Source organism: Protopterus annectens, chromosome 10.part0 (genome assembly GCF_019279795.1).
Source record: "Protopterus annectens isolate FY-2018-M chromosome 10.part0, PAN1.0, whole genome shotgun sequence".
Taxonomy (NCBI): domain Eukaryota; kingdom Metazoa; phylum Chordata; order Ceratodontiformes; family Protopteridae; genus Protopterus; species Protopterus annectens.
Genome location: NC_056744.1, coordinates 69,521,425 through 69,537,733, shown reverse-complemented (window position 1 = coordinate 69,537,733; position 16,309 = coordinate 69,521,425). Strand labels below are relative to the sequence as shown.

The 16,309-nt window shown below is 39.9% G+C and overlaps 1 protein-coding gene across 3 annotated transcripts in view; it reads left to right on the top strand.

Annotated features, from left to right (window-relative positions):
* The window catches only part of STX8 (syntaxin 8), a 2,187,953-nt gene that overhangs the window by 1,690,215 nt on the left and 481,429 nt on the right, over positions 1-16,309 (top strand). The window contains exon 8 of one of the 3 annotated variants that reach the window (XM_044085029.1): positions 7,880-9,202. The exons of the other annotated variants lie outside the window; for them this stretch is intronic. Coding sequence (XP_043940964.1) covers positions 7,880-7,947 — 68 coding nt within the window. The 3' untranslated portion in view covers positions 7,948-9,202. Of the gene's footprint in view, positions 1-7,879; positions 9,203-16,309 lie in introns of those variants that run through there. 3 annotated transcript variants of the gene reach the window in all.

The window sequence follows — 16,309 nt, the reverse complement described above, 5'->3', positions numbered from 1 at the left end:
CTAGCATACATTTAGCTTCCAAGTGATAGAATCAATAAGAGAAAATGATAGAGGGGGGACATAATAAACAGAACTGAGACTTCTGAGACACGTTGGATTATTAGATTGAGAGCAGACGGGTCAGGGGCTAAATGATAGAATCCCCCTTAAGCCTGTCTTGTGGAATAGGCCTTTGATTTGATCATACAAAAGTCATTTGGAACAGTTATATAATAAATAATACCTAAGCAGCCTTCTGGTTAGGTGCAGAAAGAGAAAAATGTTTGTATGTATTTGTTTTATATTTTTATTTTTTTATTTTTGTATGAATGCACTGGTCTAAAAGTATGCATACATGAGTTTTATAAGTGTTTTTTATGAATTTTTATTGTGCCTTTACATTCATACACATGTGGATGTTCTTCATCTCACATTGCTGCAGTCCTTACATATGGGTAGTCCGCTGTCCTCGGTCGGCCCGAATACCAAAGTATTAGGCTGACGTCGGTCATGGGCGCTCAGATCTGACATCAGAGCGTCAGGGTATAAAAGCGCATGACCGACGTCATATCCTCAGTCTTTTTTGCCGCATGGTCCGATGCAGAAGCAGCGTTGCAAGTGCCGTTCGGCGTTCTGAAATTTTCGTATTCTGAGTTTCAGACCGAAACCAAGTTGGCTAAGTACCCCGTTGGGGAATATTTTTGTTTTTTCTTGCCTCAGTTAATTCCGGATGTCAGAAAAAGTGAATAATTGTATTTCTTGTGGGAAACAGATACCGCATAGGGATTATCACTCTCTTTGCATTCCTTGTTTGGGACCGGACCACGACGTAGTCGGGTGTCGGTTTTGTGCTAGGTTTAATAAGCGCACTATAAAAAGAAGGTTAGATTGTGTTAGGTTAGTCTTTGGTAAGCGGTGTAATTATAATATGCCGTCGGATCCTCCGACGCCCGCTTCCACGAAGAAGCGCAAAGACAAATTCTTGAAACCTAGACAGGTTGATTCGTCCGTTTCGGACGCCGGTCCTGCAGAAACTACAGTGGAGCAGGTGGATCCGCTGAAGTTTCTGTTGAGTCTCAGGGGGAAACTTTGATTTTGCAGGATGTGGCCTCACAGGAGTCAGGTCAAGCTGAAGGGGCCTCTCAGGTTACTGTTCTCCCTTCTATGCCTAAGGTGGTTAGGCCTTCTGCTACTATTTCTAAGGCTTCCTCTAAGGGCAGGTCTGTTTTGCCTTCCTCTGGTGTCCCTCCAGGTACTTCAGGGTCTGTGCCTAAAAAGCACATGCTTAAAATGGCAGAAGATTTGATTACTTTAATTAGAGGTTCTATGCCCCCTGCTGATAAGAGGCCCAGGGTGGAGCCAGAGTTGGAAAGTTTGGATCAGGCCTCAGATGACTCAGACTCTTCTGCTGAAGATATTCAAGATTTTCCCCCTTATTCGGATTCTGATGCAGAGGATTCCACTCCTTCTGCTTCTCCTCCAGAGGATTTTTCATTTTCAGAAACTCTGCATTCCACGAGGGAGCATTTTAAGTGGGAAGGACAGGATTTCTCTGATTCACGGAAGAGGCTTAGGGAATTCTTGTTTTTACCACAGCATAGACCCTTGGCTATACCTCCTGTTTTGGATGTTGTTCAAGATGTTTTCTCGGAGGCTTCCCTTAATCCAGATTCTTGGCCTCCTGCGCCAGTTAAACCGGACAGGTATTACAGGGTGCCTGAGGCTCATAAATATCTGTATAAGAGTCCTAGGGCGGACCCAGAAACTATTAGTCAGGGGCTTAAGGGTGTCAGAGCTTCTGTTGTAAAGAATCCGGTTCCTCTAGATAAGGAAGCTAGAGCTTTGGATAGATGGGGTAAGAAGGTGTATACCTCTTCTACTTTAGCAATGAGGGCTTTAAATTGCCAGTTTCATATGTTGAAATATCAGAATTTCCTCCTTTCTCAGCTAAAATCTAAAGTGGATGCTTTGGCAGAGGGCATAGAGTGTAAAGAATTGCAGGATTTAGTACATGTCTCTGAACAGGTGGGTAAGCATTCTTTGCAGTGTGGTTTTGATGCTGTACAGGCCTCTTCTAGGGTGGCTGCCACTGGTTCAGTTCTTCGTAGGCACGCCTGGCTTAAGGATCAGAATTTGTCCGAGCATGTTAAAACTAGAATTCTGGGTGCCCCTTTACAGTCTGAAGTTTTGTTTGGTCCCCCTGTGGAGTCGGTTTTGAAGAAAATGGAAGACAAGGCTAAGTCCATGCAGACTGTTAAAGATTTTTGCAGGTGCAACCTCCAAAGTTTAGTAGAAATTGGCCTACTAAGGGGTGGACCTACCCTTCTTCTGATTCTCAGTCTAGGGGTAGATCTAGACATGGCAGGGGCAGAGCTCACAGTACATTCAGGCCTAGAACTTGGAGTTCCCCTGCACAATCTGCAGGTGAGGGCAGGGGCCAGTCCTTTCGTAAACAGGCCCAATGACCTGCATTTTCAGCTGCCAGATTCTTCTTCCCTGGCAGCTCCTTTGGGAGGAAAGTTAGCAATCTTCAAGCAAAACTGGCTTTTAGTCACCCAGGACAAATGGGTATTGGACATTATAAACCGAGGCTACAAGTTCTATTTCCATACATTGCCTCCTTTCAAAGGCATGCCAGATGTTCCTCCTCGGCAAAGGATAGAGGCTCACAAGCAGATTTCTTTACTTCTTCAAATGGGAGCTATACAGCCAGTTCCTCTGTCAGAAGTGGGACTAGGATTTTATTCTCGCCTGTTTCTAGTACCAAAGAAAGGGAACACGTGGAGACCAATTTTGGATTTATCTATCCTCAACACTTATCTGGACATTCCAAAGTTCAAAATGCTGACGTTACAACAGCTTTTACCTCTGTTGGGAAAAGATCACTGGATGGTAACTCTGGATCTCTAAGAGGCTTATCTTCATGTTCCTATCAGGCCCAGTTGCAGGAGGTACCTGCGTCTTCGGGCTGGAAATTTACATTATCAGTTCTCTGCATTGCCCTTTGGCTTATCTACTGCACCCAGAGTGTTCACAAAGGTTCTGGCTCCAGTGATAGCCTTTTTCAGGTTAAGAGGAATACAGATTTATCCTTATTTGGACGATTGCCTGATTATCGCACAACACAAAGACGAACTTCTGCATCATCTACAGTATGTGATGGTAGTGTTAAGATGCCTAGGGTATTCTGTGAACGAAACAAAGTCCAGTCTAGTACCCTCTCAGGACATGTGCTTTCTGGGTGTGAGACTGAATACAGCTTCCCAGATGGCCTTTTGACCCCGGACAAACAAAGAAGCCTTTCTCTTTATTTCCATCAAATGTCTCTACAGTCCAGGCTGACTGCAAGGACAGTCCTTCAAGCCTTGGGGTTCATGGCATCTTGTATTCTGGTGCTTCCCAATGCCAAACTGCATATGAGGAAGCTTCAATGGTATCTCAAAATGTATGGACACAACACTGCCAAGATCTAGACACTGTCATTCAGATAATACCTTGCATTCAGAAAGAATTTTTGTGGTGGGCTCAGGAATGTCACCTAAACAAGGGACTCCCTGTGACCCGACCAGAGGCGAGTCAGATTCTAACGACAGATGCCTCGGACAAGGCTTGGGGAGCACACCTCAATGGAAAATGGGTGCAAGACACGTGGCCTGTCAGACTTCAACATTTGCATATCAACTTGAAGGAGATGTTAGCAGTCCAATTTGCATTGATGGCTTTCAAGGATTTACTTCACCCAGGACAGGTGTTGATTCAAACAGACAACACTACTGTCATGTGGTACATCAACAAGCAAGGGGAACCCATTCGTACCCTCTTTGCAGGCAAGCGATGATTTTGTGGGAGACTGCTCTCAGTTTACACCTCAATCTTCAGGCAAGGTTTCTACCAGGAGCACAGAACTCCTTAGCGGATGTGTTGAGCAGACAAATTGTGGATCCTCACGAGTGGAAACTGGATCCTCATGTGTTTCAAAAGTTGACAGTGTTATGGGGGACTCCAGACATAGATCTGTTCGCTTCTCCACTAAATTACCAGTTGCCAAAGTTTTGCACAAAAATGTTTCATCCCACAGCTTGGAAGGTGGATGCTCTATCATTCAGTTGGAGCAATCTTCATGTCTATGCCTTTCCACCTCTGCCTCTCATTCCCAAGGTACTCCTGAAGGCCAGAATAGACAAGCCATCCATGATTCTGATAGCACCGGATTGGCCTCGACAGCACTGGTACCCACTACTGAGGAGTTTGGTACGGGAGCCTCCATGGCTTCTGCCTTTGATTCCGCATCTTTTGTCTCAGGAGGGCGATCACTTCCTCAATGTCAAGATTCAGTCTCTGCATCTCACAGCCTGGCGTATTCTGCTTTAGACACTGGAGTGTCTCAGCTTCCACAACAAGTTTTGAATGTTATTTTGGAGGCCAGAAGGCCTAGTACAAGGAAAGTTTACGCTGATAAATGGAGGAGATTTTTTCTTTGGAGCAAAGCGAAGGACTTTGATGTTTCCAAGCCTGATTTAAGTGTTTCTCTTCAATATCTTACTGAGTTATTGGACAAGGGTTTGTCTTTCTCCTCGATAAAGGTTCATGCTGCAGCCATTTCTGCTCACTATGACTGTGACCCTCCTTTATTTTCCCATCCTTTGTTTAAGCAATTTCTTAGAGGGGCAAAGAACATAAGACCCCCACGTAGAGCTACTACTCCTGCTTGGGATCTCAATTTTGTGTTGGAAAAGCTTACTCTACAACCTTTTGAGCCTGCAGCTACTGCCGAGTTAAAGTATTTATCATGGAAGACTGCTTTTTTTGTTGGCCATTACCTCTGCAAGAAGGGTTTCTGAATTACAGGCCCTTATGGCAGTGGAACCTTTCCTGATTTTTCATAAGGATAGGGTATCTTTATGCACTAATCCTTCCTTTATGCCTAAAGTGGTTTCTAGTGTGGCCTTGAACCAAACTATTCATTTGCCTACTTTTTATGCAAACCCCCAAAATAAAGGGGAGAAGATTTTGCATACTTTGGATATTCACAGGCAGTTACGTTATTATTTGAGCAGAACCAAGGGGTTCAGGCAGTCTCAGCAGTTGTTTGTTTCTTTTGCTTTGGGTTCTCAGGGAACACCTGTTTCAAAACAAACTATTTCTAAATGGATTGGGTTTTGTATTTCTTTCTGTTATTCCCATCATGGTAAGGAGATTCCGCTGGAATCAGACCTCATTCCACTAGAGCTACTGCCACTTCTACTGCCTTTCTAAGGGGTAGCTACAAAAGATATTTTGGAAGCAGCCACTTGGAGTTCAGTACATACTTTTTCCAAGCATTACCACCTTCCTCTTTATTCTAAGTCTAGGGCTGGATTTGCCACTGCAATATTACAGGGCATTTTAGCAGCCCCTAATGCTTTTATGATTTTGCCATCCTCCCTTTACCTCTGCTTTGGGATTCTACCCATATGTAAGGACTGCAGCAATGTGAGATGAAGAACATAGTACAGTTTTGTACCTACCATAAATGTAGATGTTCAAGATCCACATTGCTGCAGTCCCATTTTCCTCCCTCCTTCCCTCTGTAGTTTGGCATGGTTTTATGGTTTGGGTGATGGTTGTTGTTGGGCATGTTTTTGGGAGGTATCCTGTTTTTGGGCTGTGGCCTTTCTTTTTAGGGCCTTCTGACATCTGGGGCAAGAAAAGACTGAGGATATGACGTCGGTCATGCGCTTTTATACCCTGACGCTCTGATGTCAGATCTGAGCGCCCATGACCGACGTCAGCCTAATACTTTGGTATTCGGGCCGACCGAGGACAGCGGACTACCCATATGTAAGGACTGCAGCAATGTGGATCTTCGAACATCTACATTTATGGTAGGTACAAAACTGTACTTTATTTGTTATATATGCATTTCTTAAATATGTTTTTATAGTAGTTTGAGCTTGAGCTATGCATAGCTTTGATAGAAGGTTTTCATGGGTTATTAACAAGTTAATTTATTTAATTGAATCAATTAAGTTAATGGGCTGATTCCAATTTTTGTATAGAGTACTGTGATGCATGGTTGTAAAACGTCTGATCAAATGGTGTGAGCAGCATGACAAAAGCGCTTACCTGCAATAAAGAATTTTTCATCTTTTGACATAGAACTCTATATTTCTTGGCAAATAGTAGTGACTTCTTTGGCGGAGGTTTGGATCGCTAGCTGTTTTTCTGTGGTTTACTAATAATTTTGGAAGTTACTGGCAATTCATTTACACTAACTGTGACCTAAAGGAGCTGTTCATTCTATATATTAAGATATATTTAGATGTGTTATTAGAAAGCATGAGTATCAAGAGCATTATTAGTGATAACTGGAAAATAATATTCGGTAATACTAAATCGGTATCTGTTTTAGGAATAAACTTCAATTTGTGTGTAACAAAATTAATTTAAAAAGAAGGTAGATGCTAGATAGCACAAATGTATTGGGTGTTGTGATTAAAAGAAAAAAGAGAATGTCTAAGTGTGGAACTTGTAACATTTTCAAATATATATTTAAGTCCCATTTGTTAATTTGCCCTGTTGGGAGACAACTATTTTAATTAATAATTTTTTTCACGTTAATAAAATGGTGTATATATTGCTCTGTGTTCTGCCTGCCTTGCTTTTTATGTAGGAATGACTTATTGTATGTTTTTAAAGATGATTATATGCTATAAAAACTGGAGGTGCCACCTTGCCTTATACAGACATATTAACAATGAGAGTGTATGTAATAAACTTTATTTTAGTAGAATAGATCAAGTATGTAAAGATTTAAGAGAAGATAATCTTAATAATATTTTGGAAAACTGGGAAATTATGTGGCAACTTAAGTTGCTAGCAAATAAATATGTAGGTATCGATGATGCCGTAAATATTACATGTTTCTTAGAAACTAAGAGAAATATATATACATATATATGTATATTTATGTGTGTGCGTGTGTGTGTGTGTGTGTGTATATATATATATATATATATATATATATATATATATATATATATATATATATATATATATGGGTCCCATTTAGATGATCGAAATCTTAGAACTTCGAATTTCATATGGCCGGCACCATATGATCGAAGTTTAAAGAGTTTGAATGTTTTAAATTAAGATCTCCATACAGCGTGGAATAGGAAATTTTCCCTTCTCCTCGCTGTAGTGCAATTTTTCAGTTGGTATATTTAAGTAGTGGGGGTGTGTGGGGGAGTGCAGGGGGGGCTTGCCCCCCTGCAAAAACATCCAGGATTTTATTTTTGTTCTTTTTTAGATGTTCAAAGTCTTAAAATTCCGATCATATGGTGTCAGCCATATGAAATTCAAAGTTCTAAGACTTCGATCATCTAAATGGGACCCATTTATATATATAATTATTACGTTTGTATTGAATTTATATACCTATGTGTTTAAATGTAATATTTTTATATTGAATTTGAAAGAAATTTTGATTGTTTTATATAAATGGAAAATGTCTTGTCATGATTATTATTCTATATATTTAATGTGACTTAGTTTGAGTAAAGCCAGTCTGAAGAAGTCCATTTTTATTAAAGGATGAAAGCACTAATAAAGAGTTAGCAACATGTCTGCCATCTGCTTAACGGTGCAGTTTTTGGTTTTGTTGCATCATTCCCAGTTGTGTCTTTGGAGTTTTTGATTGTTACAGAATGGTGCAGATGGGGACATTGTATTTTTGAATTTCTTGTGGAAGCATCCATTTAAAGATAATCAGCACAATATTGTATAACTACAATCCAGTACATATGTGGAGTCCTCCTGACCATTTGTTGTCACTGCTCCCCTTCCTTCTGTGATCATTTTCTGTTTTGTTGGTACCTTGCTGAATTGTGTCAAATAACATATTTTCCTCTCGTTTCAGGAATGTTGGTAACTATCGTGTTGCTGCTTGTTGTAATTGTGGTTGTTGCTGTGTGGCCAACTAGCTAAACCACAACTACAAAACTCTGAAGATGTCTTAAACTACAGTCTTGATGGAACATGTATACTGAGATATGATGCTTTTCTTCTTCTCCTTTATTTCTGTATAAGACAAATGTTTTATACAATGGTTATGAGCATCAAGATTGAAGTATTTTGTTGAAAAATGCAGACAATGCAATTTTTTTTGTATTAATGTCGTGTGTCTGAAGACTGCTTAGTTGTGATCACCTCATTTGTGTGTTGACCATGTAAGTGTGAGCTTGCTCTGGTTCTCTTCTGCAATACTGCAGGACCAGTCTAATAATACCCATTTCCTGTTTCAGTCAGTTTGCCATTTGTCTTAGTCTCTTTGCTATTTTGAAACCTGTTTCTTAGATTTCACCTTTTGTGGTTTCTGAGGATGCTTTACACAGAACTTTGTGCATGAGTCTACTTGCCAAGATTTAAACAACTTACCACTTCCATACTCAGGGCTCCTTCTGACACTGGGGAATCATTAATTCTGTAATGTATTTTACTGTTAATTGCTTGTAACTTGCCATTTAATTTAAACTGTGATCATGTAACATAAACTTGAAAAAATAGCTTTTGAAATTAATTTTAAAAATCGTGATGACTCAGAAATACACAATTTTAGTAATTAAACTTTATATTATTACATTGCATTAAATATTACTCATCTCTGTGTTTTGTTCTTTTTTTTGTTTGTTTTGTTAATGTGCTGTTTGTAGATTAAAATAATGTGCAAGGAAGTTGAATGATTTTTATAACAGTTGTTCTTAATGACTGCCAGTTTGTACATTTGTCTGCCACTTGATATTAAATTCCTTATGAACGCGTGGCATTCATGAACTTTGTTGAATGTTTCTGAAAGGTGTTTAGTGTCCTCATGTTAGCTACCTGCTTTTAAAGCTCTCTTTGTTAAGTTACTTTATCCTATGAGCATGATAACAGAACCATGAATTGCATTGTTTCTTACTTTTGGTTATTTATGTGCCTACTTTTTGAATGGCATTATACTTAAAAATGTAGCCCTCTAATCGTTATTTTACTGGCAGTCATGTTCATATTTTTGACTATAGAAAGTCAACATTTTCAGAGCCATAGAAGTTGCAAAATGTATTTGACTTGGAAAAAAGGGTGGCTTTGGGCTCTGAGATTCCATTTGGTGAAATATGATTGTGAGCTAACTTCCTCTGTTGGTGAAATAGATATAAATGTGACAGTACTGGCCATCACTGAATAAAAGCACCTGAATGACTGTTGACTGACAAGGGAGAAAGTATTTTTTTCACCAAGTTCCATGCAACTTCGAGGTTCCTTTTTAGTAAGGAATATGTGGGTAAGAAATGTTTATTGTCACAGCAATGTTAAGAACCTAGCACTACTACTATTCTGTATACACATATTGAGCCTGAAAAAGTCCATTGTAATCAATGCTGTATTCAAGCTGACAAATTAAAGAAATAAGTGCCCTTCACATAGAGGAGGGGCAGAGGCATTTTCTGTCCACTTTCTTTTTTTTTTATTTGCTGCAGTGATCTTCCTCAAGAGGTTTCACATAGGTTCATATGTGTACATTAGATTAATGACCTAACCATGCAAACCAAATGTGACCCACAAATATGATTTATATAGGTGGTGATTTACTGATTGCCTGTCTCCATCAGAGACATAGGAGCTAGGCTAGGGGTGGATTTCCAATTATCCATCCATAGGTCCAAGTTGTGCTTTACATGGATGGAAGCCTGTTCCAGAGAACAGAAATTCTACAATAAACATATCTCTCTCTTTAACATGTCCTGTTTATGTTGCAAGCAAAATTTATGTCTTTTAATCTAGTAGTTCTGATGCTGTTTGTTTTGCGGATGTGCAAAAGATTCATCAAAACAGGGTCCAGGGATCTCTGGATACTAGCCAAAGATCACCTCTCAGAAGTCTGTAAAATACTGAATAAAGACACAGAGCTTTAAGTTGATCAGCATAGTACATAGTGTTCACTCCCTGTATTCTTTTTATAAGGAACCTGTGTGAACGTGCCAGTTGCTGTATGTGTCTGGTCAGGTACATACCGAAGGGGGCATCGGTACTCCATGATGGGTCTGATGAGGGCCGAGCACAGTGGTATGATGAGCTGTCTGGACCCAGATGCCATGCCATTGCTTATAAGTTAAGCAGCGTAGAAGGATTTTCCTACTACCTTGGATACATGCTGGTCGAAGGCTAGGTTACTATCTAAAAGAGATCCCAGATCCCTGACTAGTAAATCAACTTTTAAGGGTGTTTTATTGATGACATAGTTATCTAAGGTGGTACACTTCCCAAAAGGTACTATGATGCATTTCTTGGTATTGAGTTTTAAGCCATGGATTTGGCACCAAGCATTTCACTGTATTAGACCTTCCTGAAGGATGTTCTCATTTTGAGGGGCGGGATTTAGTGACTGCTCTCTGTTTGGAATCATCTGCGAACTTTGTCAGCTAAAAACCTTTGGCATTGGCTTTGACATCCAAGAAGTAGATATCAAAGAGGAGTGGATCCAGCACAGAGACCTGGGGGACTCCACTGGTGACCGTCCTCTTTGTGGAGGTGGCCTTATTAAATTTAACCTGCTGGGTCCTATCATTGAGCCATCTTTCTATCCAGCATGTTATAAAGGGGGTTATACCTAGTTCCATAAGCTTGGTGTCAATGCCTGAGTGGGGTATTGTTTCAAATGATTTATCCAGATCTAGGTAGGCATTATCCACCATGTTCCCCTCATCCATTGCTTTAGTGACCTTTTCAAAGAAGTCCACCAAATTCAGCATGACCTTCCTTTGATAAAGCCAAACTGGGATGGATCCAGTGTGTGGAGGTCTGCTACATCCTTGTTGATAATTTCTATGATAATTCTTTCCATTGCTTTGCAAATATGACTAGTCAAACTAATGGGACTGTACTTTCCAGGATCTGCTAAAGGTCCACCTTATGTAGTGGGATGACCATTGCAGTCCTCCATTCATGTTGTGCAAAACCTGTTTTATGATTGTAGTTAAATAATAATTCCAGGGGTCCTGATAAGTCATATTTTCGACTATTCAGAAGACAACTTGGGATGTTATCAGTGCACACTGAGGCTGTGTTCTTGGTTTTAGTGAGTGCAGCCAGTACATGCTTCCTAGTTAGTGCTGGAAGAGTTATGTTTGAGGGTTATTTTGAGTAGATGGATGGGGGGTGGGGTTGGAATTGAATTTGTTCGCTAACAGGTTTGTTATATAGCCAGGTTCAGTGAATGTAGCACCATTTGCCACCAGTTCAGCACATTGCCATGTGCTGCCATTGAGGTTGCTAACATAGCTGTAGAAGACCTTATGGTTATCTTCCACCTGGGAGGCTATCTTAACCTCAATGTTGGCTTTGCCTGACTTAATTAGTCCTCTTAGTTGCCTGTTTACTTTGATGAGAAAGTTTCTGTCTTTATGGGAATCGCCCTTCCTGATTTTTTTCACTTTGTTGTATAACCGGTTTAATCTGAGATGCCACCAGGGTGGTTTGATTCTAGGGCTAGTCCTAGGCTTACTTCTGGTAGGTACAACCTGTATGCAGCCACTGACGTGGTTGCACAGAGTTTCTGAGAACATTTAAGCATAGGCTGCTATGTTCTCTGGGTTTGGGGAGGCATTGAATTTTGACAGTCCATCATTTAATAACAATATAATTTGTCTTGGAATAGTTCCTGTTACTGGTTTTAATGGGATTATAGAGTTGATTGTGATATCAAAGTAGACAGCTTTATGGTTGGACCTTACCAGGGAAGATGAGACATGGGGGGGGGGGGGTGCAGTGTTCTCCCATATTTTGTAAGCACAAGGTCCAGTATGTTGGAACCTCTAGTGGGCATATTCACTGTTTGGTCAAGGGTGTTTGTATTTACACAGGAATCTCTGTGCTTGTAGATTTGAGGCAGTGTAGTATTCCCAATGTATAGAGGGGTAATTAAGGACTTCCATGACTAGGGTGTTAGGTTGGATGGTAAGTGCCTTCAGCAGGTTCAAGTATACATTGTGAGCTTCTTGGGACATGGGGAGTGACCTGTAGCTGATTAGGATATGGTACAGGATTTTGTCTATGGCGATCTGCAGATGGAGGAACTCCAGCATGTCATCCTGTTTGACCACCCTAGCAGTATGCTTGTTATTGATGTACATTGAGACACCTCCTCCTTCAGCCTTTTCATGTGTAGCTACTGGTCTAAAATTGTGAAAGGTAGTGAAACCTTGCATTGTTAGGGTACTCTCTGATGCTTAAAACTATGACTTGCTAACTGCACAGGTTTCTATATTCTTGAGTGTAAGAAGGGTTAGAGGGAGAGTATTTTTTTGTTTCGGCTCCTGATATTGAGCAGTAACACCTTGAGGTTCAGTTGAGTTGGTTGTGCTATGTCAGTAAGTTGGTCAATTTGTCATTGCCTGAAAAAGGCACTATGAGGGTGGATAAAATTTTAGCTAGTATTCAAAATTAGTATTCTTGGCAAAGCACCATGATCTGCTAACCATGTCCGCAAAGCTGACAAATATTTGATCCTCTTAGAATGACACCAGAAAGACAGCCAGTTGTTGAAATCAAAATCATTTTTTGCTCATATTGTGGCATCATCCTTGGTGATGGTAATATGCTGCTTAATCCTAGGCTCGTACCAGCCTGAGACACACAGTCTTCTGAAAGCTCCATAATGTCTCTCTTCATATAGCTAGGGGAGGTACCTCTCAGGTCATTTACACTTCCACGGACTATGCTGGAGTCATACTGGTACCTGCAGCACAGTGACCTGAGTGCATGCATTATTTTTTGGATTCTGGATACAGATAAGCAACTAACCGTTATCTTATCCTTGTTTAGCCTGGTTAGAGGGGCATCAGTGTATCTTTCAATGGAGTCCCCTATGATGAGAGTCTTGGGAAGTGTGTTTGCTTGCCTGCTTGCCTTAAGGGCTTACTGATTGGGTCTCCACTGAGAGTGACAGTATATGTGGTGTTAGCATTTGTTTTTTTCTGAGTGCCTTTGGGCTTACTGAGGCACAGCTTTGACAACTGGTGATCTAGACGATCATTGTTTAGGAAGATTGCTGTTAAGTGCCTCAGCATACGTTAGTCTATGTGTGTTTTGTGTACTATGTGAGGTGGGTGTTGTGAGCATGGTTTTGACAACTGATGTACACTTTTATGCGAGAGTTTAGCCTCCAGTGTCAAAGAAGTAAGTACAACTCTCGCATACTTTGTCTGCTTCATTAAGGATTAAGTGGTTGTCAGAAAACATGAAATAATTCCTATATTGTCTCAAGATGCCCATATCCACCAGTGTGGCTATAGAGAAATAAGGAACTTTTATATCCATGCTGTCCAGTCCTTTAATTTTTGAACTACAGGTGGGTGGTATATTAGGGTTAGAAGGCTATTAAGGGTGCTTTATCGGAGCAGATTATGCTAAACAGTATTAAACTAACTTTAATGTTTACATAGTACTGAATTCAGTTAAATCTGTAGGTATTGCCACTTGACTCACAAATGGCTGCTCTAAGCTTGCTGGCACGCAAGGTATTTGCACTGTATTGCTGCTTTATAGGGTACAGTGTTATGAACTGTTCTTTCTAAGCATTTGCTATTGTACAGGACACCAATAACGCATGCAAATGCACAAAATTTATAACAGTGCAGAAAAAATCAAAAAACTAATGAGCCCTCTGGGCTATAAAATGACTACACTATGAGTCATTTTGTGCATCTCCCAACTCACATAGACCAGGCTAACGTCCTGCCACAAGAAAAATAAACCCAGCCCTCCTTTACCTAATATAAAAAGACAGGAGAAGAGACCCACAGTGCAATGCTGCCACAAACCACTTAAACAACTAGCTGGAAATCCCTTGCTGAAGACAATTTGAAGACGGTCTTATAGCAGCAACAGTGAGAGGAAGAGCATTTTTTTGTGTTACAAAAAAAAAAAAGTTTAATGCACACACAAAACCAGGAAACAGTAGCAATCACTCAAAATAACTGAACTGTGATTTAGCTCTCAAAGATACTTAACTTTCCCTGGCTGGTACTGGATACAAGTAAAACACTTCCTGAATGCAGACTAGGACTCGAAAGCTTTGCTGAGCTCCAGGAAAATAAGCAGAAGACAATACTGGTTTACTGGGTGAGCACTCAGTGTCATGGAGAAATGGAAAACACTGTGTGTGTGTGTGGGGGGGGGGTACCTAGTTTATACAACAAGTCTACAGCAGTGAGAGAGGGAAGGGAGGGACATTGCAAATCAGATTATCATAAGGGGTGGAGGCAAGAGCCTTATTATAAAACAACAGCAACAATAAGGGGTGGGATGGTTGGGAAAAACCTACTAGGCTAGCTAGGAAGGTATACCATAAAATAAAGGCAATATTGGAGCGTTTTCAGAAACTTTAGCTTTATGTGTTAGTGGGGGATGGGGCAGACACAGAAGACAACTTTAAGCTAGTAAAAGACAAACAGCATATAAAAGCACTGAAGCACAAACTAGAGCAGAAACAATTCTCTCACTATTGACCTTCTATTACAGTTTAAGGCACCAGACTGTGTAGAAATTTACCAGTAACACCGTTTATAGAAAAAAATGCAATAATGAATTTCCAAGGCTTAACATCTTGCAGGAGTACACAGCTCTGACGCAACCTGAATTAAACTACAAGACTATGGGCCCACAGGGTTTAAAATACAAACAGCCTTTACATGTAATTCTACTTGTTTAAATAGAAGTGCAGAATAATGCAGAAACACAGTCTTTCCAGAACTATTAATAAAAATACAAGGCTAAGGTCCCAGAGCAAAGTTAAAAATGCAAGCAGATGGAACAGAGCAGAAAAGTACAAAGCATTATTACCACACAGCTCAGTAAGTGCAACTCAAATATTTAAGGGGAACTGAAATAATTAAATAATTTAATTCTCTCCCTTTCCTTTTTTTTGAAAAGCTAGTTACTCACAGTTCCACACCCCTCCAAATGTTGGATAAAAAACATGAGTGATCCATCCAACAAATGGGTTTGTTGCACTGGAGGCAAGTTGTATGTAAAAAGGGGTAACTGAGATCTGCCATATACTGTAATACTCAAGTCTATACACCTGATATAGTGTTTCCAGCCAACCACCCAGCATAGTACCCACCTGAATTCCCATAATTTAACAAAATGTGGTTGATAAATCCATGATTTGCTTAGTCCTCAGTCTTCTTTCATCAGTTGGCGTTATTGAAACCATGAGTAGAAAATGGTTAGTGTGCATCACAGCCTACCCCATTACCACTGCATGATTTGTATTTCCATGTTTTATTGTGTTGTTGTGTCTGTATGTCAGTACTTTGGCTTGTTGTTTTTTTCTTCAGTTGTGCCTACACACACACACACACATATATATATATATATATATATATATATATATATATATATATATATATATACATATATACATACATATACACACAAAAAACATTCATTTCCCTCTTCTGCATATTTTTTAACTTGTGGGTTATATTTATTCTTTTTGTGGTTTACCTCTTGTAATTTCTTGAATCATCTTTCTGACTCTCTTTTTTTAACTGACTCATGTTTCATAAAGGACTGTAACCCGGCTCAGCCTCCAGAATGTTTTACATTTTGTTAGCTTACTTTCCCTTCTGTCTTAAGTATGAAAATAACCTTAATATTTTAATTCTTGTCTCATTTATATTATAAATTGCAATCCAGATAATGATTTTATTGGTTCATAGGTAAATACTAGGCTAGCTGCACTTGTGGGCCATTTTATGCCCAGCCAATTTCCCCCTTTTTGGACATGAAATAACGTATTCTATTTGATTATAGACTGGCCTTACCAATCCTATAACTGACAATTATCATTTACCCGTAATGAGAATAACTGGGATCATACCATAGGTAATTAGAGTTGACCAGTACATGAGACAAAGCATTTGGAAGCTGCCTGTGACCATTAGTAGTACAGGGGCAGTCCTGGGGTAAATTTTCCATTTCCCATCCATAGATCTAAGTTGTGCTTGAATATGGGTGAGGATGAACTTTATTTTATGTGGATGGAGAATCTGTTCCACACCTGCAGCATTATGCTCTGTGAGATATATATGTCCCTTCAAACTGTTCCCTTGCTGTTGCAGAAGAGATTTAAATCCTGAGATCGAGTATTTCTGATGCCATTTGATTTGCTGATGTGCAGGAAATCCTTCAGTGATGAGTCATTGGATGCCGTGTATTACAGTCACAGGCCACTTCTTAGCAGTCTATAGGATAGCAAGTATAGTGACAGGGTTTTGAGTGGGTCTATGTAGGACATGTTGTT